Source organism: Cryptomeria japonica, chromosome 7 (assembly GCF_030272615.1).
Source record: "Cryptomeria japonica chromosome 7, Sugi_1.0, whole genome shotgun sequence".
In the NCBI taxonomy this organism is placed as follows: domain Eukaryota; kingdom Viridiplantae; phylum Streptophyta; class Pinopsida; order Cupressales; family Cupressaceae; genus Cryptomeria; species Cryptomeria japonica.
The window spans coordinates 203,009,389-203,030,435 of record NC_081411.1 but is presented as its reverse complement, the minus strand read 5'-3'; the positions used below and the strand labels follow the sequence as shown (position 1 = coordinate 203,030,435).

At 33.2% G+C, this 21,047-nt stretch overlaps 1 protein-coding gene and 1 long non-coding RNA gene across 2 annotated transcripts; both read right to left on the bottom strand.

Moving 5' to 3' along the window:
• Positions 1-4,651: 4,651 nt before the first annotated feature.
• On the bottom strand, positions 4,652-6,436 carry LOC131050691 (uncharacterized). Its single transcript, XM_057984901.2, has 2 exons — positions 5,346-6,436; positions 4,652-5,258 (listed from the first exon to the last, which is right to left on the bottom strand). Exons 1-2 carry the CDS (start codon positions 5,880-5,882, stop codon positions 5,241-5,243), a joined length of 555 nt encoding a protein of 184 aa, XP_057840884.2. The 5' UTR covers positions 5,883-6,436; the 3' UTR covers positions 4,652-5,240.
• Positions 6,437-8,968: 2,532 nt separating this feature from the next.
• On the bottom strand, positions 8,969-10,717 carry LOC131050688 (uncharacterized). Its single transcript, XR_009106998.2, has 3 exons — positions 10,489-10,717; positions 9,370-9,495; positions 8,969-9,282 (listed from the first exon to the last, which is right to left on the bottom strand). It is a non-coding gene; the product is annotated as an uncharacterized LOC131050688 (long non-coding RNA).
• Positions 10,718-21,047: the final 10,330 nt, after the last annotated feature.

Genomic DNA, 21,047 nt, shown 5'->3' with positions numbered 1-21,047 from the left:
CACATCCATTTATACATTCATATTCAGGTATGAGATGAATAGTCTGGGGAATTTGAATGGTCATGTGACCATTGGCTTTATATACCCAAAAATCTCCCTCGTCAAGACCAACTGACACATCCATGCATTGTGGCATTCCTTACTCTCTATTTCGATCCTTACAGAGCCAAGCCCATCAAAGATTTGAGCTTTGCCAAACTCTGTTCAAGAACACTTCAAATTAATCTTCGCCACTCAAAGTTAGAATTAATAAAACTAAATAACATGACGATATTTTTTTTGTAGCTGATGTATTGATACTTTCACCATTCCTACCTTGGTCATTCTCAAAATTAATACTAATAAAACCACTGTCGCTGTCATTGTAGCATTTTCTTCCATGTGGACCATTCCAAATACAACATCAGTGATCAATGTATTCCATAAAAAACAAATTTGGTTCAAAAGTTTTGTCAAACACTTCTATTGTCCATCCTTCTTGACTACATTCTCAAACAATAGGAAATACAGAAAAATAACCATAAGCCCTGGAAACTATGCTAATAAGTTCCATAATAAGCACAATTTGTTTGAAATCATCTTTGACATTTAGAGCCCAAACTGTATCCCAATTTTTTCCAGACCCAGCATTCGAATCGACCATATTCTTGTCCACGTTACACATCATTCTCAACATCCCCTCCTCTAAAACCTGATCAACTAATTCAGGTGTCACAGGGGTAATGTATGTTGTATCTGCCTTTACAAGATCATTCATGATAGTGGAAAGATTGGGGTAATGAATTTGCCTTGTCGGACATGCATATTGCCTATGCCCCAACTCATCATAAAGACGACAGAGTTCATCGTCTCCACACTGGGTCTCGCGAATCATTTCCTAACCAACATAGTGGCCAACCAACGACATTGTCTTGGTCACTCTGCATTTGTTCAACTCTAGTGATGCTTTACACAACCATCCATTGGACACCTCACTAGGCTCTGACACCATTCTCATTGCCAAAATGTTTCTCACACCTGAGGTAAGGAATGGCCTCTTCGGAGCTACTTGAGTCGTTTTTCCTCCATAAACTTAACCAATTACATTGGCACTAGAGCTCACACCACAAGGACTGGTGAGAGAAATAGAAACACAAACATTAGGGAATTGACTCTCCCTTGAATCCATGGTTGTCTATGATTTTCTCTCACCACCACACTCGCCATCCACATAAGCATCCTGCATTGAAACATCATAAAAAAGAAAGTCTAATTCTATCACTTCTTCTCCCAAACCATTCTCATCTCCTTCATAAGAGCACTTGGGTTTGTCATCACATGTTGTGTGTTTCACCTGACTTGTCAGCTCTGTCTACTACGCCTCTTCCATAGGGATGTCTCTTTCTCTACCATCTCCGCTCTCATAAGAACATTTGACATTTTTTGCACTATCTTTGTGTTTTCTATCAACCTCATCTTCATGGGAGTGCCACTTCATCAAGGCCATGCCACTTGCAGAGCTCTCTGAAGCCACAATTAATCTCAGGCTCCCTTTCCCTACTACCTCACTCCTTTCTGCAAAAAAATTCTAACCAAGGCATCATGGGGTTCAACTTTCACCACACAAATGCCAACAACTTCCCAGCCATTAACAGTTTGGCCAATATGTGCCAAAGCTGGCTCAAGAGAGGAGTAAATAAGAATCTCAACATCCTTCTCTTTAGCTAAATTCTCCTCTTTAATTGAATTCCCCTCTTTCATCTAGCCATCCCACCAATGTACACAACGCTTGAAGCACAAAGAAATATGGAACGTAAAACTACTATACAAATTCTGAATTTTACCTCCTTCTTCCTCTATCTCTTCTCAAGCCAACCATAGCTCTAATATCAATTGTTAATTATAAAAAAGCAGAGAAAACATAAAACAATGAAACTAAAACAAACACCATAACACAATAGTTAACTGACTACATCCACCGAAAAGCAGGAAGAATAATCTATTAATCAATATCCAATCTTACATACAGTACATAGATTGCACACATCCATGTATACATTCATATACCCAACTTTTTTTTCATATTTTTGTCCTCAACAAACTTTACGTTATGCCCTCGCAACTACTTCTTGTTTAATAAATGAGTTGAACAGTGGAAAAGGACAAATATTTCTGAACTGATTTCCTTCGTTAAAATGAGTATTCCAAAGAGTTGTATTAATGCTCTGTACAATGCATAAAAAGGTGTACTTCAAAAAAGATACATAAATCTCAATACAGCAACTAGGTACGCTTTGCCTGAGAAAATCCTAAGAATTCCTTCTTTCCAGGGAGTATAACTATATTTTTGCAGCTTTATGATTCTATTATACAATCTAGGAACTTGAAAGCCAGTGACCATCTTGAAAATTTTGAATAATATAAATAGACGCCCACTCGGAAATTCGTGTTGAGATTCTATTTCCCAGATTTACTGTATTATATTTGTGTGTTCAATTGCATAGTTCCTCGAGAAAAGAGAAGAATGCTATTGGTGTTGTTTCTCTATTAAAGTGGTTTCTAATGATTATACCTATTCGATACTTCTGAGCAGTCCCAGATTCCATAGCTGGAATCCTTAGATTCATAGAATATACACTTTAAGTCTTTACTTGTCATAATGTAATTTACATGTCATGACAGCCATAATGTGAATAAGTGCCTCACAAATGTAAAGTAACATTTTATATATTACCGACAACACATGGATCCCAAACTAAACTTGTGATAGTGAATATGGAATTTACTTATCACTCGCATTTTATATAATCCATTGCATGTTGGAACTACCGCCTCGCTATCACAAGTTGCTACTTTTCAGAAGTAAGATCGTTGTTTTCGAGATTTTATATCACTAAAATCCGAACTTGAGTTTTCTATTCATTTGAAAAATATTCATTTTCACATTTGTTAACGAATGCCGAGCAATTGCATTATTGTTAAACACTTAGAATTAAAAAATGCACATTGCATCTCTACTGGGCATTTTATTTAGCATGCATGGCTATGTCGTTAAAGAACTAAAAAGGCTCTCAATATTTCCTGTTTGGTTTTTATAGAGGAGTTCTAGTTGCACTAGAATAATGTATAACAAAATTATTTTAGTTGGGTAGCCAGAATTTCACAAACATGGTTGGTATGTTTGGTGTGGATGCTCATTCGGTGAGGATTGCACACATTCTAAGTTCTTTAGACAATATTCTCTTTGAGTATCTATGTTTATTATTATAGGAAGAATAGGTATTAGTGAGAAAATAAGTGTAAAATATAAGGTCCAATTTCTAAGTTAATAGCATATATTAATTACTTTGTGGCTTTTAGATCATAAGGCTGCTAGAAATCAAGGCCATCTTGTGCTATCATAAGGTCAATATCGAAGTTAGCTTAAAAGATAACATCAAGATATTTTTCAGAGAGGAATTTTGTATATTTGAGAAAAAACTATATCAATTATATAAAATTGGTCATGATTCTATCCAAAGATCTTAATAGCATTGAAATGATTTTAAAAGAAAATCAAAAATTTATAATGAGTCATTGTAGGTTGTAAAATAAAGGCAATAAATGCCTGCAAAGGTAAGTTTATGGAATCAAGGTTAACCACAAATGAAACTATGATAGAAACTAAAGATTTTCCTGAGTTCCTTTCTTGCAGTTCTATAGAAAATCCTAGTATGGTTCTTCTAGTTTCTATCATAGTCAAGGGTTTGTTAGGAATGGTAAGGAAAAATATCGCATAAGAACTCATACTAAATTCATGAGAACAAAAGGAAATATTAACATTTTTTATTAACACTTTTTATTAACACTTTCTATGAAATAATAACACTTTTTATGAAATACCAACCTGCTTTTTATTAATCGGAACACTTTTTAAGAAATATATTAGAAGTAAAATAGAAATAATTTTATTTGAGAATAAAAAATCATTCTATTATTTAAAATATTATTAGGAATTAGTAACATAGGTATTTTTTTATTGTTCTAACCCATGTGAGGCTAGTTTTGTGTACTACTACATAGAGGGGTGTTTTAAGACAATATTCAAGACATTTTTTGAGCAAATTGTCTCAACTTGAGACAAAACAAAATTTTAGTATTCTCTTAAAAAATGTCTTTAACCGAGTGTCTTAAATTATCATCTTTAAAATTGTCTCTATAAAGACAATTTAAAATAATAGTTTTTTGTCTTTGTAGAGACGATTTCACTTTTGTCTCTTTAGAGACAAAAGTTGGGATTTAAAGACATATTGTCTCTCTACAGACAATAGTTGGGATTAAAATCATATTGTCTCTTGAGAGACAATACGTCTTTAGACCTCAACTATTGTCTCTCGAAAGACAATATCAAAAAATGTATTTGAAAATAAATAATTTATTTTTAAAATAAATTGTGTAATTTTCAATCAGAATGTATTAAAAAAATAAACAATTTCTTTTTAATATTTTTTTGTGTAGGTTTCAACCTTCAATGTTTCCAAATAGCAAGAGAAGATTCAATGTAATTATTTTCAATATTTAATTTCTTACAAAGCATTGAACAAAATACCATAACAAAAATATTAATAAGAAATACAATTATAATTATATTAATTTTCAATGTTTTGTATATTACATAATGATGTGGTGTTTCTCCAAAGAATATGGGATACAGTAAATAGGAAATGGTAGCAAAGTCTTCATAGTGAAAGGTTACCACAAGGTTAATTTTTACAGGAGAAGGTAGCGGTGTCTTCACGGAAACGCATTGTTTCCTTATGGCCACAAGCCATGTCCTTCAATACTACTAACTCCATGAACGATGGACATGGGCATCCACATTTTTGACAAGTATAGATGAGCACAATAGAATCGAACTTCACATGACTAGATACAGCCATTTTTAGCATCTTACAATCTTGGAGGAGGCTTTGGCTCAGTATATAGTACATACACCTTACATGGCCCCATTTCATTTGGGCAAGGCAATGAATTTTTTGAACAGATCAATAAGACATGACTATCCTTAAAGACAGGGCCATAGTACACAGCCAACCGCTCAAGGCACTCCAAATTTACTGTCCATAAACCAGACATGTTGCCACCTAGTTTGAGAAAACTCAATTTTTTAAATTTGGGTGTCTTTTGGCTTGACCCTGATACATTTATCTTGTTCCACAAGGCTAGGCTTCTCATCAAATTCGTACGCAAGTTCAGTCTCCTCCCTGGTAAGCCAGTTTCCTTTAAATTTGATCGAGCCTCTACTAAAATATCACATGTTTCATTACTATTAGTACTACACTATACATTTCTACCATGTACTGGTATATACAAATGGAAAGGCATACCTTATTGTCGCATAAAACATCGAGCCAGGATTGCTTATTAGTTATTCTATTCGATTCAGACATACTCAGCCCTTTTGCTTGGAAGATATCAAGAACAATAACATTGCCTTTGTCGGACGTCTTGAACAAAGCTGCCTCTTCCACATGTGTGACCTCCTCAGCTCCAACAATGCACTCCACATCGTTGCGATTCCAGCTAGCAAAGGAGCAGCATATATCCAAAAATGCTTCTTGTGTAGACGCTTCCAACTCATTATACATAAAAGTGAAAAGACATCTGCTCAAATTTTCTTCAATGATATCGTTTCTTCTTTCCAAAGCTTCAAATATTTGAGTGCATCTCTCTACCATGAAATTCTGCTTACTCAAACAAACACCAACAACCTGTAAAATTAATGAAATTTTGACACAAATCTGCAGGGTTTTTTGCATGTCGTCTGCAGGATTGAGGTCTTCGAATAAAATTTTGCGTGCCTCTTCGTGGGGTAGGGTATCAATAATATTCTCACAACATGCAAGGCCGACGTCTTTAAGCATATCCGTGATACCCAGATTTCGAGTTGTGAGTACTATTTCTTAATGTTAAATTTCTGTCATAATATGCTGGGAAGGCATCTTTCAATATTTGCTGCTACATGTATTTTATGACGTTCCTGGAGCTGTCTTCTTGCATTTGAACTCCTGAATAGTTGTAATTTGTGAGATTTAAATCAGGAATAACAGCGGTGGCGAGGGTGGTCTTTCCTATGCCGCCAAATCCATAAATAACTACAGCCAATGGAGACTTGTTTTCTCTTTCCATGTCTAGCAAATTCATTAGTTGTTTCTTCTGCTTCTGGATGCCAACTGCCGATGAGCCCACATGAGAATATTAAGCTAATAACAACACATGTAAATATAGTTGAAAATTTTAAAAAAAGCAAGGTTTGTATATATTTACCTGCATGATCTGGATAAGTAGGCTTCCATGGAGAGAAAGCAACAGGCTGCTGATCTGTTGTATTTCTATTAGCGCTCGCAATGTAAGATCCTGATGAAGCTGATTTATTTTCAATTTAATAGTGCTCAAGCCTTCGTGGTTCACAAAACCCTTCAAAAACCTGCAATATGGATCATTTCAGTTACAATAACATAAATGATGATACAACTAATAAAATTCATACCAAATTCAGATATTTAATCATTTTAGACATTTTACCGGAAAATTGTTGTAGACTTTATTTGTGAAGCGCATATCATGGATCCTTCAACAATCAATATAATTGCCCCATTCAATATATTTTCTTCTTGTGGCATGTCATACCTCATTCTTCTGATATACCCAACAAGCTTAAACATTTGTCTTAAGAGTTCAATGTATTCACTTCGGTTTTCAGGGATCTCTTCAATCTGGTCTAGCAAGAAGGGTACAAGAGATAATCCTCCAACCATCCGACGTGCCTTCTCCACACTTTGCAATATTTGTGGCATAGCTTCTCCGTTACCTTCATCTCCCTGTAAATACATCCACCTTTAACTCTGACTCCTCATAAATAATTTCAACATACTGCTAACTAATATTTTACTCAAAATAAAATTAAAATTAGCAGTTACCATCTCCAGCTGAATATGCTTATTCACAAATTCAAGGAATTCAGACCCACTTTGGATAAAGGATGTCTATTCTGATTCTGAACTAGTGTTTCCCTCTAGCGTCTTTTCTTGTTTTGACTGCATTCACAAACAGAACAATGAGTAAAACACAAAAATAAATTAACAATTCTTATGATTAAGGTTGGAGCTAACTCCCATACTAACCCTGTTTAGAAGATATTCGATGAGATGGATCAAATAGTCAGCGTCTCCGGCATTGTTGATGGTTTGAAAAAGGCTGGTAGAGTTTTCCTTTGTGGGTACTGTACAGTTAATACAATGCACTCGACAATATAAATCCATCTGGTGTCTTTACCATGACTAAAGCTTGCATGGTATGCCTGAGGAAATGAAATTACAGAGATATCATATGGACTATGACAATTATGAATATAGATAATGGATAGTAGCATGGAAAATGGCAGTGTAAACTCAGTCCATAACAAAGATTGAGATTCAAAAAGGTCAAAAGTTCAGGCCAAATCAAAGTCATATAACTCAGAAAATACAATAAAGAATTGACATAGTGATTTACATTCACTGCCATAAAGATACAACAAGGGTTTTGTCTTACATACAGGTGTAGCAGGCATCTAAATCATCAAGTACAGTAAATGATGAAGAGGTGACTGTCCTAACCTAGAGACCACAAGGTTCTTTACAGGAGAAGGTAGCAAGGTCTTCACAAAAAATGCATAGTTGCCTTAACACCACAAGCCAAATCCTTTAGTACTAATAAATCCATGCACGGTGGACAGGGGCATCCACATTTTTGACAAAAGTGTAGTCTCAACGTTAAGTCATTTGACAATAAAGTAGTCAATATTCATCATGACGATGACAATAAAGAATGGAAATGCATTCATGGAAACAAAATAAGACAGTGATACAAAAAGAGACTAAGATAGTATTACCAACAAACCTGAAACAAAAAAAACCAATTTGTTTTTGTAAATAATAACTTGTAGTAAAGCATAAAAAAATATTATTTATATAGTCATCACAATCAAGATTTAAGAGGAAGGGACCATTTGCAAGGACAACAGAAACAGACATCTGAATTCCTCAAATATAAATGATCATTGTTGTTAATAATAAGATACACAGGCAGATATATATTATAACAATATTACAAAACAATAAACTTGAATACTACGAAAGGTATATACCAATGCATTCATTGCACCAGCTCTCTTATGGTGTTGGAAACCAGACCTCTTTTTACGAGATACATAAACTAAGCGGGGTAGTTCATTTCAAACAATGCCAAGTGCCCCAATATGACCTAAGAACACCTGAAATGAAAAAAAAAAACAAGAAATTGGTAACCTGTGGCCTTTGCAAAATGGTGACAAACATGATTAAAAAAAGACAAGAAAATACATTCAAGAGTGCATGAATTACTAACAATCAACATTCTCATCAAGTATTGACATAGCATAATAATCCAGTACCCGAATCATCCCAGGATGGTCTTGAGGGTTGTTGCCTATCCATGACATTCCATCTTGCATTTCATATCCATCATTAGATACATATAAATCTTGATACATAGCCATGGCGTTCTATTTAAGGAATCATACCTTTTTAGAAGCTTGGCAATCTTAATAATTTCTCACAAAAAACTTACAACTCGAAAATATTTAAGGAACTATCCTTTTTTATAAGATTATAAATCTTGATGATTCCTTTTACAAAATAGATGTAGCCAAAGATAATAAAACTGACCGAACATAATAGTAAGTCCTAAATTTGAGTTAGTCATGAAGTTTACTCTTTGCTGGTCCACGGAAAACTCAATTTAACAGTCAAATTAGAACTCTGAAGCACTTAAATATGACTTGAGGGAGATACCAAAAAAATACCAAAATTTATTCTCAACCATATTTGGGAATAATGTACTATTCAATAGAAAACAAAAGTGAAATCAGAAATCCATTTGTAAAAGTGAATAAATTCACAAGTATTCATTAAATAAATATGATGCTATATACATTAGGTTTATAATAGTAATGAATTCTGAACAATGATAGGAAGCCAATATGTCTTGTGTTCATTTGTTTCTATCCATCCTCTTTCTTTCTTTCATATTTCTATGAGGCACTTTTCTGATTGTGGGTGTGGATTGTTCATCACATTGAATACCCTCCTCAATATTATTGTCTCCCACTTTCTAAAATTCAAGGATGGTTTCCTCCCGAGTTTCAGGAATGACAGTCGAATCATTGTGTGCAACAAAAACTTCATCATGATCCTCTAGCTCCTCTTCATGCTCACTACCTGATGAGTTTGATTGTTGGGCTTCCTATACACGACACAATTTAACTTATTTAAATAACTTAAAACCTCTACTTAAACTATTGCATGTCATATAATATTATAAAGAACTTACCTCAGATTCATGACCACTCACTAATTTCTCCCCTCGATCTAGAATATGTTGTCATAGGCCTTGGGAACCATGTAATAAAGCATATTTTAGGTCCTCCTCTGAAGATTCCTTTTGAAAATGGTGAACCTACATAAACAAACATAACCAAATTTATAAGGTATAATGAATCATAAGATACAATTAACTCACAAGTTTGTCATGACTTTTTTTATAGAAAATACAGCAGATGATAATATTCACTCACCAAACCACCACAAATGCTATTGTACCCACTAGATCCTAATTTATGGGATCCAATACTTAACACCCTAGCTTGGGCTGCTTTTGTTGTATCTCGAAGGCATCTTTTCAATCCTCCTTGTGAAAATGACCTATAGTTTGGATTATTCTGGACCTTCCTCTTAAATTTGGCATCTTTCATAAGTTCTTCCCATGTCACTTGGTCTATGATCCAAGCTGGACATGGATATCTCAAGTCTTTTGTCAGCTTCGACCTTAAATTGTCTCGTTTAGAGTACATATATTTCCATGCAATATCTACAATAATTTCCTAATGGAAACCTAGATTTCCAAATGCTGTTATGACATCTTTAAAGAGTTCGTCTTTCTTAGCATTGGATTGCTTCCTCCAATCTATTTGAATGGTATTGCCGAATAATTGTTCAGCATGATGAAAAATAAAGTGAAAGAATTTTAACCCCACTTCATCCTTCAAGACATTTCCTTCTGAGGTGAGCAAGATTGTAACTTCTTGCATTCCTTTTGTAGTCACTGAGAATATTGTTGTAGTCCTCTGGGTTGAGGTAGATGCTCCTATAGGTGCATCAACTACTTTGTCATTTATTTCCTATATTTACAGTGAGATTATGAAATTGTTAGAAACCCAACCAAAATATAAAACTATTTCCAAGCAGCTAGTAGTATGAAGATGATCCAAGACAGTCTTGGAGACATCATTGTTCAAGTTGTAGTAGTCAACAAGAATGAAGGTCAGACAGTAAAGAGAAAGACTGTTTGACAGTATCCATAGTTCTAATCACAGTGTTTAAAGAAAGGAAAACACAATTAAAAATAATTAATTGTTAAATTATGAAAATGAAAATATATAATTAATTTTACCTATTCATCTGAGCTAGGCCTTGCACTCTCCAATAATGCCCTTTCCCATAACTGAATTTGTTCGCTTATTTCTTGTCTAATTGGAATATTTTCAGGAGTATCTGGTACAAGCCTTAGTATTCTAGATTGGGAATCTATGAGACTCCTCAAGGAAACTTGTTTGGATGTTGGTGGTAGAATTCTAACTGAACCCACATTAGGAACATCAGTGCTTGTTGGAGTAATCCTTGAGACATCCTATAAGAAACAAATACAATATTAGAATGGTATAATAGGTGACAATAATGTAATCAAACCCACACAAACATATGATTGAATCTTACCACTGGCATACTAGTATATGTACTGGAGGGCACAGTTGGATCCTTCATGCCAACAAGATTCACACAAGATGGAGTTACTTTTGAGATGGCCTACATTCCACAAACACAAATTAAGATAATATAATAGGGAAAATAAGATAATTTAGCATATAAAAGACAAATTTCAATCTTACCTCATGGACCATCATAGTTATTTGTTGCCCTTGTCCATTTTTTAACATATCAATCAAAGCATTTAAGATCGAAGGATCCTCCATAGAAGAATCGGTCTCACCCATGCCCACATTCTTAAAAAGGCACATAATGACATAAAAATAAGAAAATATTGATTAGAGAACATATGCGTAGACTACCCATGGTCACTAGCAATAGTTTTGCATACTCTACAAAATTTGAAAATACAGAAAAAGATTATAATATAAAAAGGCATAAGGATTTATTCCAGACCAAATCTCAATCAACAACAATATTAAGGGAAAATTAGTAGCCATCAAAATCACATAGCATCCTTACTTTGTATCTTTTTAAGAACCTCAAAGAATGGTGTTAGGAATGACACTTCAAGGACAGTATTCATAACAGTAAGTGTCAAGATACTGAGCATTCACAATACTCTCTAAGCAATCTTAAAATATGATTATATGGGATAGCTTAAGATTTATATTTATTATCGAAGGATATTTGAATTGGAGCCTAAATATAGCATTTACTGTGAAGCTGGGCATACTTGTAATTTTTGGTCGCAACATTTCTTGGGGTGATTACTTTGATGATACCTTTGTCCTATTTAGAAGTTAAATGGATGCTTGACAACAAAAGCCATGGTCATCTTTCCTTAAGCTGTTTAAATGTCATTTCTTAATGATGGGTACCCTATGTCAAACTCCCTAACATGCATATGGCTACCTTGTGTCAAACTAATTTAGTTTGTAAAGTTTTACAAAATTTATTTTCTTTCAATTCTCATTCATCGCTTCTTTCTCATGAGGATCAGGATGTGTGACTCCAAACAGTTTTTTCAATATTATTTCCTTTTATCTTTCAGGGGGGTGCTTTCTATGAAGAATATCCTAGGAAGATCTGTACTCCGCTACTGGCCTCCAACTAGAATTGGAAGCACTGTTTATGAAACTGGGACAACTGCATTTCCAGATGAGAGGGTAGCAATGACAATTGCACTATCAGATGACAAAGTAGCAGTTAATTCTACGAAATAATTTTTTTATAGATTGATTTTACTTGAAGTCTTTCTGAATCATATTTAACTAGGAAAAAGAATCAGTGGATGGTGTTGGACTTTAAAGTTTTGATGAAATAAAAATTGCATGGTCTTCATGGTGTTGTTCAATAGCGACATTACTGTATGTGGCTGAATTCACTTGATGTGAAGGTATTTAGTTTATCCATTCCAGATGGATTCACAGTATATGGTGGATGGCAAGTCAGATTATTTTGTTAAGGAATCACCCTGAAATACCCCTCTGCGAATATGAATATTTGGAAGTAAATCTTTACATGTGTTGCCACTTGCCAAATTTTGAATTTTGTAAACCTCATGTTGCTGAACTTGAGGTTACCACAAATTTTTGTGGCTGCTATTTGGCCAAAACACATCAGAGCGGATTCAAACAAATTTTATGGTGATTGATGCTAAAGAAGATGCTTTTTATTGGTTTAACTGATTGTTTTACTTATTTAAGGTGAAACATGATATTTCTATGGCATGGTTATCCAGAATTCTTTCACCAAAACTGTTGTAGATCACATAGATTGAATTCTGCTATTGGATTTGAGCAACTTATTTTTCTTATTTGGACAAAGTTTAGGGGGAACTACTTTTCTGCTTCAATGATTAGATGCAGAGCTTTACTTGTATGTGGCTTTTTCTTGCCATTCAAATTAAGCAATTGCATTTGAACAATCAAATCCAGAAGAAACTAAGATATTAGCATGGATTGTGGAAATCTTAATATGAACAATAATTATGTCACATCCTAGTTGCTTCTAGATTTGTATGTGTGAATTTTTTAATGAAAAAAAGTACACAATCAAATTTAGAAGCAACTAAGATATTAACATGATTTGTGAAAATCTGATTATAGGAACAATAATTCTATCACCAAAAATTAGTTACATTTGGATATTGGCTTTAATCAATTTTGTAATGGAAACTTTTTCCTGATTTTGGGAATTATTAATGAGTAATGAGCCCTTTGGTTAGTGGGAAAGGAGACTGTAATATTTTTACAAGAATTTTTAGTGGGTATCTACCTAATGTAAAAGAACTATTCGTTAGCAGGAAATGAAATTGTCTATAACTAGTAGATTTGTGCAATACGAGAGCCAAGGTCTAAGTCAATATGGAATGACTTCAAAAGGTGGATAATTCAAAGGATATAAGTTGAACAATATAAGACAAAGCTTCACGAGAGTTTGTGAGAAATATCCAAGGTAGAATAGGGATGACTCATTGCTAAAGGCTTCCTTAACACCAAGTTTGATAAAATAGATTCTGGCAACTTTGGTCTATGACAAGAATAGCTAGAACCTCCCATAGACTCTGTACCTTTGCGTTGTGCACCTAGTGCTGCAAACTTTTTGAATGCTTCATATAAATTCCTCCCTTTCTTTGCATATGGTTCCAACTAAAAAAAAACTCTTGTTTTCACTATTATTATATTTGTTTATGGATTTCAAACAACAAAATTATCCATTACAAGTGGTAAGAATACTTTCCCTTCCAAGACTTCTGTAGTATTCTAAAACCAGTTTATTGTATTTTGCATTTCCTAGCAACTTCTTAACTATTGTGTATCGCTGCACACTAGTGACTGTTGCACATTAGTTTATCTTTAAGTCTACATATTGATTGGCTAAATTGCCACCTTTGTGATTTCATGATACTTGATCATGCCCAGTTGCCATATACAAAGAATATTCATTAGCATTAACTAGTAAGTTCAAATCATTAATTTAAATTTATTTAATAAATAAATTTCAATTAATTATTTGTTGATAATTATTATATTAAATAATAATAGTAATTGTTTCATTCATGAGTCAAAAGAAGTAGCATCCTAAGTGAACATCTTAGTAGAGTCCTTAGGCACATGAAGCTTATCACAAAGTATACCTTGTAGCAGCCCTTAATGCACAAAGAGATCAGTGAAGAGACATATTGAAATAGTAACACCCATAGACTCAATCACACACAATCATGATGGAGGAGAAAAAGAAACAATATTTGACCACAAATGTATCTGTGAAAGCGTATACTATGCATATCCAAAAACAAGACAACCATTATGAATATTTGTATTTCAATCTTCATTCTATTTTAGAATTATGATAGTATATCAGAATGTACTTAATGAGAACATCATGTAACCAGTCCCAATGAAAAACATAATATTTTGTCTTCAATAGTCACAGAGCCAAAAGAATGTCTCAGAGAAGTGATCCCTCATCAACAAATAATAATGTGTGAAACCAAAAGATACATTCACTATCAAAGATAACAACATTCATAATAGTCAGAGACAATTAGCACATCATTCAAAAATTGCAGTCATAAGAACCAGCCACTACCATGAACAGTCCCCATAGAGACGTCAACTGTAAAATATTAATTAAATTATATTAAATCCTTACACCCTTCTTAAAGTGATCACGGTGATCAAATAATGTCATCCTCACATTAAATTTCCTCATCTGATGGCATAAATACCCTGTCATTAATGGGTCCTAAATTTACAAATAAATTAATCTTAGCATTTTCATGATCTTTATCACCTTCAACTACAGGCAAATGAAAATCAATAAATTCATCATCTTCATGGACTTGATGCCCATTGGGTTGCTCATGTCCTTCGAACACTTCAATAATCTTGTCATGATCTTCATCCTGGTCATATGCATCATTGACAATAAAATTTTCATCATCTCCATCTATGCTATTTTCATCATCAGGGGGAACTTCTGCATCTTCATTGTCTTCAACATATGTTACTCTTCGTCCTCTTGGATCATAATCAATCACAAATGACCAACCAGGTTGTTCTAAATTTGGAATGAGAAAAATCTAGTCACATTGATTTGGAAACACATAAGGTTCAAAAGTGGCTTCAAACCTAGATGTATTGATCATATGGAATCCATTGTTGTGCAAAAAGATAGTTTTTTCTTCACCCACTTTGATATGCTTGTACCATTCAACATGAAAAATAACTTTCTTGAAATACATAAAATCAAGCTCTATAATATCCTCCAACACTCCATAATAGCGAACTGTGCTTGTGATCGGGTGTCTATCATTTGCATATGAACGACTCTCCACCTCAAATGATGCTAAAACTCCACAATCATAAGTTTGTCTCTTTTCATCAACCTTTTTGATGCAGAAGTGATGACCAAAATTCCACATTCCTTTGTAATATGTTACCTAAATTCATATAAATATTATCTAATTAGATTCAAGAATACAAAAGTTAAAAGACAATTTATTAAATATCTCCAATATGTTACTATATATGTATCACCTCCCCATTTATAGATCCTTTCACGAAATTCAGCTATTGTTGTGTCACTCTATTCCTCCCTATTGTTTCCTCATGTTCAATATGGTCTTTAGCCAATTCCATGAGCATCTGTCTGGCCATTTTCTTTTATGGGTTGCGGGCAATCCTCGAGCAGTGTTTTGACCATGTATATTATATATATTGGCCCATGCCTTTTCATCCTCTCTTTTTTTTTATTCAGCGTACTTCTCCATCCATTCCAACATAAAGTCAGAATTGTATGCAACATAGAAATGTAATGCTTTCAGCTCCTTAGCATCTACAATGACAAAAATAACTGTTCAATGAATTAATAATTATTTAAAATCATGTATTATAAAATTTAAGATAAAAACAACTACTTCCAATATTTTCGTATACCTTTTATCCTCTTTGAAGTCCCTTGACCCTCTAATTTTTCTCCTTCAAATGATTGAGGCTGGTTATAATTCCATAATTGAGGAGCTTCGAGATGTAATTGAGGTAAGTACTCACTCAAATGAACCATCCCTTGAAAAACCATGTACCCCTCAACCATGGACCCTTTTGGTCGAGCCTTTTGCCTAACAAATTGTTTTAAAACCTTCATATATCTCTCCACAAGCCACATTGTTCAAATATTAATAGGACCACACTGTTCAATCTCTTCTACTAGGTGTACAAGGTAGTGCTCTTGAGAATTAAACAAGCTTGGAGGGAAGAATATTTGAATATCACACATCAAAAGTGAAACATTCATTTTCCAATGCTTCAAGTCATCCGAATGTATCTCTTTAGATGAGAGCCTCCTACAAGTATCAACATGTATTACAATAAAGACTTATGATTACTTCAAAACTGTAAGTCATGGAAGAGTAGGAATTATTAATTCAAAATACCTTAAATATTTGGATAGTTTGTAAATAGTTAACCTAACATCATGATCAAAAGTGCTTGGTATTGCTACAAGCAACACATACTACATGACCATTAACAAATAACAATGTTAAAAATATACATGAATTGATATGATCACTAGGATATATAAATTTATAATTATGTTTCCAACAAATCAAATGTACTACAAAATTACCTTTATCCAATTGTGCCAATCATGTGTTTTTAGGCCTGAGAACTCTGATCCATCTCTCATGAATAAATTTTTTAATGTTGCACCAAAGCTAGAAGGAAATCTTATGCTTTTCATTGTATCAATGATGTTTTCTTTCTCCTTTGATGGAAAAGTCCACGGAGCATGATTATATGAGTTGTTTTCATGCAACCACATGTTCGGCATGACATTGGCAACTTGGAGGTCCTTTCATAACTTTATTTGTGCTTCAAGGTTGGTTCCATTTAGATGTTTCCACAAGCACTCTGCCACATTTTTCCCGATGTGCATCATATCAAAAAGGTGGGCTATTGGCAAGTTCTTATAATAGTCTAATTTGTAGAAAATAGAGTCTTTTCATTCCTGGTGGATAGCCCATCCCTTCTTTTCTATCATACAGTGCTTTACACCTAGCAGGGTTCATCCTTCTTGGCTTCCTTATTTCCACTTCCTTTCCATTGAAGTTATTTTTCTCACACACTCGATAGCGATGATTTTTTGGTAAGAATTGTCTATACTCATCATATACAGTTTTATTGAGATCCTTTGACTACCTATACAACATTTTTGGCCCACACGATGGACAACGATGTTTCCCCTTTGTTTGTAGCCCTGAAATAAGAATGGAAACCACATTTACTAAATGGTACAATGGACACAATAATTACAAATGTAATTTATAATATATTACCACAACAAATAGAGAGCCTCGGGGCATCATGAATTGTCCAGATAAGCATAACATGAAAGAGGAAGTTTCTATCATTGATAGGTCTTGATACATCAAGCATATTTACACCATCCCATGATTCACGAAGCTCATCAATGAGGGGCTCCATGTATACATCCATATCCTTTACCTAATACTTTCCTAAGTAAACAAATTTTTTTTTATCAAGGTTTTAACTGAATTAAAATATTTTAATATAATCTTCAAGAAATCATTGCATTCATATATTCTAGTACGTGGTATGATAAGAGTTAACATTGCATGCTCCTTTTTCATTATCATCCAGGGGGGAAGATTGTTGTTAATAATAAATTGGCCAAACAGAATATGTTGTTCTAAGATCTCGAAAAGGATTTACACCATCCATTGCCAGAGAAATTCTTGTATTCCTTGGCTCATTTCTTAAATGTGGACATTTTTCCTCAATCTCTTTCCAATGTTTGCTATCCATGGCCATACGCATGACACCATCTTGGCTCCTCCCATGTGCATGATAATTCATATATTTTGCCAACTCCTTGCATTTGAACATCCTCTCAAACCTTGGCTTTAGTGGAATATGTCGTAGTACTTTATAAAGAACCTTCTTGGATACTTGATCTTGATGATATCTACTTGTGTGACACACTGGGCATTGCTGCAATTCCTTCCATAGTACAATATATGGTCATTTGGACATGCATCATATGTATTGTACTTCATTCCAATACCTTTCATTACTGAAGATACTTCTCTATGTAAATGAGGCAACTTATTTTCCTTTGGAAGTATTTTGTTTGCCAAAAGCCTACATTATGCAAAAAATGATTTTAATAAGATAAGTATACACATTATTAAAAAAAATTAAGACATCGAGATCATTAATTTATACAAATATTGAATCCTACCTTAATATATCAGTAAAGCATGTATTTGTCAATCCATGTGTAACCTTCAAATTCAACAACTTAAGTGTTGCCAATATAGAAGTATCTGCATTTGAGAAAACAGGCATCCTAGCCAACTGAGCTAGGGGGTAATCAATAACTTCTTCAAAAGACGTGTAGAAGTCTTTGATGAATTCATCAACACCAGCCTCATTTATCTGTGAAGTGGCTTCACCCATAAATATGTCTTGTTCTTCATCTTGAGAGTGGCTATCATTGGTGACATTTGTTGGTTCTTCAGGAATATTGTAAACTGGAAGCGGCTTTTTATCAAAAAACCAATTGAAATGATCAATAATAATGTGAACTTTTATTTATTATAAGAATAATAATTTATTAATTATAGTGTACCTCTTCTATATAAATCCCATAGTTCAATCTACAGATACCAACAAGTCATTGCTTCTTTAGTTTCCTATTTTGGCACCTATTGCAAGTGCAATATATCATTTTGTTGAAGTATTCATTTGTCCGTGGAGCAGGCTGTGCTGCTTGCTCATCTGAATATTCAGATGATGATGATGTGTTATTTCCCTGAATGCACCATGTACTATCAACAACAAGAGTATGACTTATAACTCGAGTATTACTTCTTTTTGAAGAGAACATGACTCTTAGGTGCAAGATATGTTATAGCTTAAGAAATTTGAAACTTTGAAAAAATGGCTTTAAGATGAGATATACAAAACTGGAAATAAACTCTCTTAGGCTTGGGTAGTGAGACTCTAAAGTAGACCTCGGCGTATAGATGCTTATATTGTTTAACATAAATAATAGCATGTCAATAGTCAAAAGCCAATACTCATGAAATCAGGTAAGGAACAGTCTACATTAATAGTATCAGGCCACACTTGGAGCAAGAGGACAGGTGTCCTATGTTCTCAAGATGAAATCTGATCTAAAAAAGAATGTCTACCAACTATCATGTGAAACATGAAAAACCATATATACATATATGTATATATACATATATGTATACATAAATGTCTATATATATATGTATACATATATGTCTATATACATATATATACATATATATGTATACATATATGTATATATATGTCTATATATATAGACATATATATACATATATGTATATATATATAGACATATATATACATATATGTATATATATATATATATATATATACATATATGTATATATATATATATATATATATATATATACATATATGTATATATATATATATATATATACATATATGTATATATATATATATATATATATACATATATGTATATATATGTCTATAATATCCTATTACCAAAGCCTTTTGTTATCTATACAATGGAAAGAAGGATGCTTTCGCTTGAACAACATTCAAGATAGAATAATGAAGGCATGATACAAAATAGCCTATCAAACTATAATAAGAATATATTCCTACCGCCTATCTAAGAAGGCTCAAAACTTGTTGAACCCATTACTATCCCTACTTAGAAATTATTCGGTGACAAGATCATTATTGAATAAGAAATTTACTCTTCTTTCTAAAGATCTTTGCATGTTAAGATAAGGTGTTATAATAGGTAGCTTGAGCCCGACACAAAAGGATGTAGATTTAGGTAATAATAAATGACTTGATAACCAGGAAAATGTTCCCTTTTTTGAAAATTATATACCCGATTTCATATCTCATGGTTTATTTAATGATTAGTATCACAAGTTATTTAATTTCATTGCAACAAAAACTAAATTGTTATGTATAAGAATGAATCAAAAATAAGATTGAAGAGGACTAACACCATAAAAACCAACAAGCTTAATCAATTGTGTGATTGCTAACTCTCATTTCCTAGCAATTTCTCAAGTTAATATTGCATAGAGAACTCTAGTCATTCATGTTCTCCATTTAGATCATTGTTGATAAACTATTGTATGGAATCTCCATCATAGTTTACACTTTTGGGTCTCAAAGTATTAAAGCTATCAAAGTTTTCAGAATAACCAAAAAATCACAGAAATGAGTTAATGACAGTTATCACAAGGCCCTTAAGTTGTCAAAACATAACAAAGAACAAGGTCTCTATAACAATGTGCATGGTATAAGAAACATAGTCTCATCTCAAAAGAAATAATATTTCCAACATAAAAATGATATGAAATATTATTATATGTACTACCTAATTAATCCTAGGTTAGTATTTCATTTCATTAAAATGATTATGCAAGTTAAAAAAAACCATAAATACCTGGTCAGCCATTTCGTATAAACACCAAAAAAATAGCCTAGTAGAATTTTTGAGGTAGAATAACCTAAAACACGTGGATTTAAATTTAATTAGAGAATGAGTAGAAAAATATAGAGAAAATATAAAGAACATGTAAATTATTCCAAAATAAAACATTTAGTTATCAGAGAATATGATATATATTTTCTTACACATTAGGGCTAGCTACAAAGTTAGCATTTTAAAAGATCTGATGTCATACGCCATAGACAAACACATTTTGGAAATTATATATTCATGACAAATGAGCTTTGAGAATGCATGGGTGTACCGTGAACCCTTTGTGCAACATATGTTGTCGGTGTTGCTAGTAATTGTGTTGGGGAAATTTGTATATTTGTTCGCGGTGTTAAAATAAATGAGCAAAATCCTCGAACATAATTACATAGATAAGGAGAAGGGAAAAGGCTAAAGTCATGCAAAGAAAAAGAAAGAGAATCCACACATTGTGATGGAATAAAGAAAACAAGAAATGCAGTAAATATCAATGATGACAACAAAGATCATTCGTGACACGGATCACAGGGGTATTCAATGATTGTAAAGGAAGTCAAAAGCATAATAACAATAGTGGGGTTCCAGACTTGTGAAAAGACACAATAGTCACAGTGGAACAACCTTTCCAAAGCTTTTCAAAGAGTCTTATGACACTGAAGGTTTTCACAGACAATGATGAGGAGA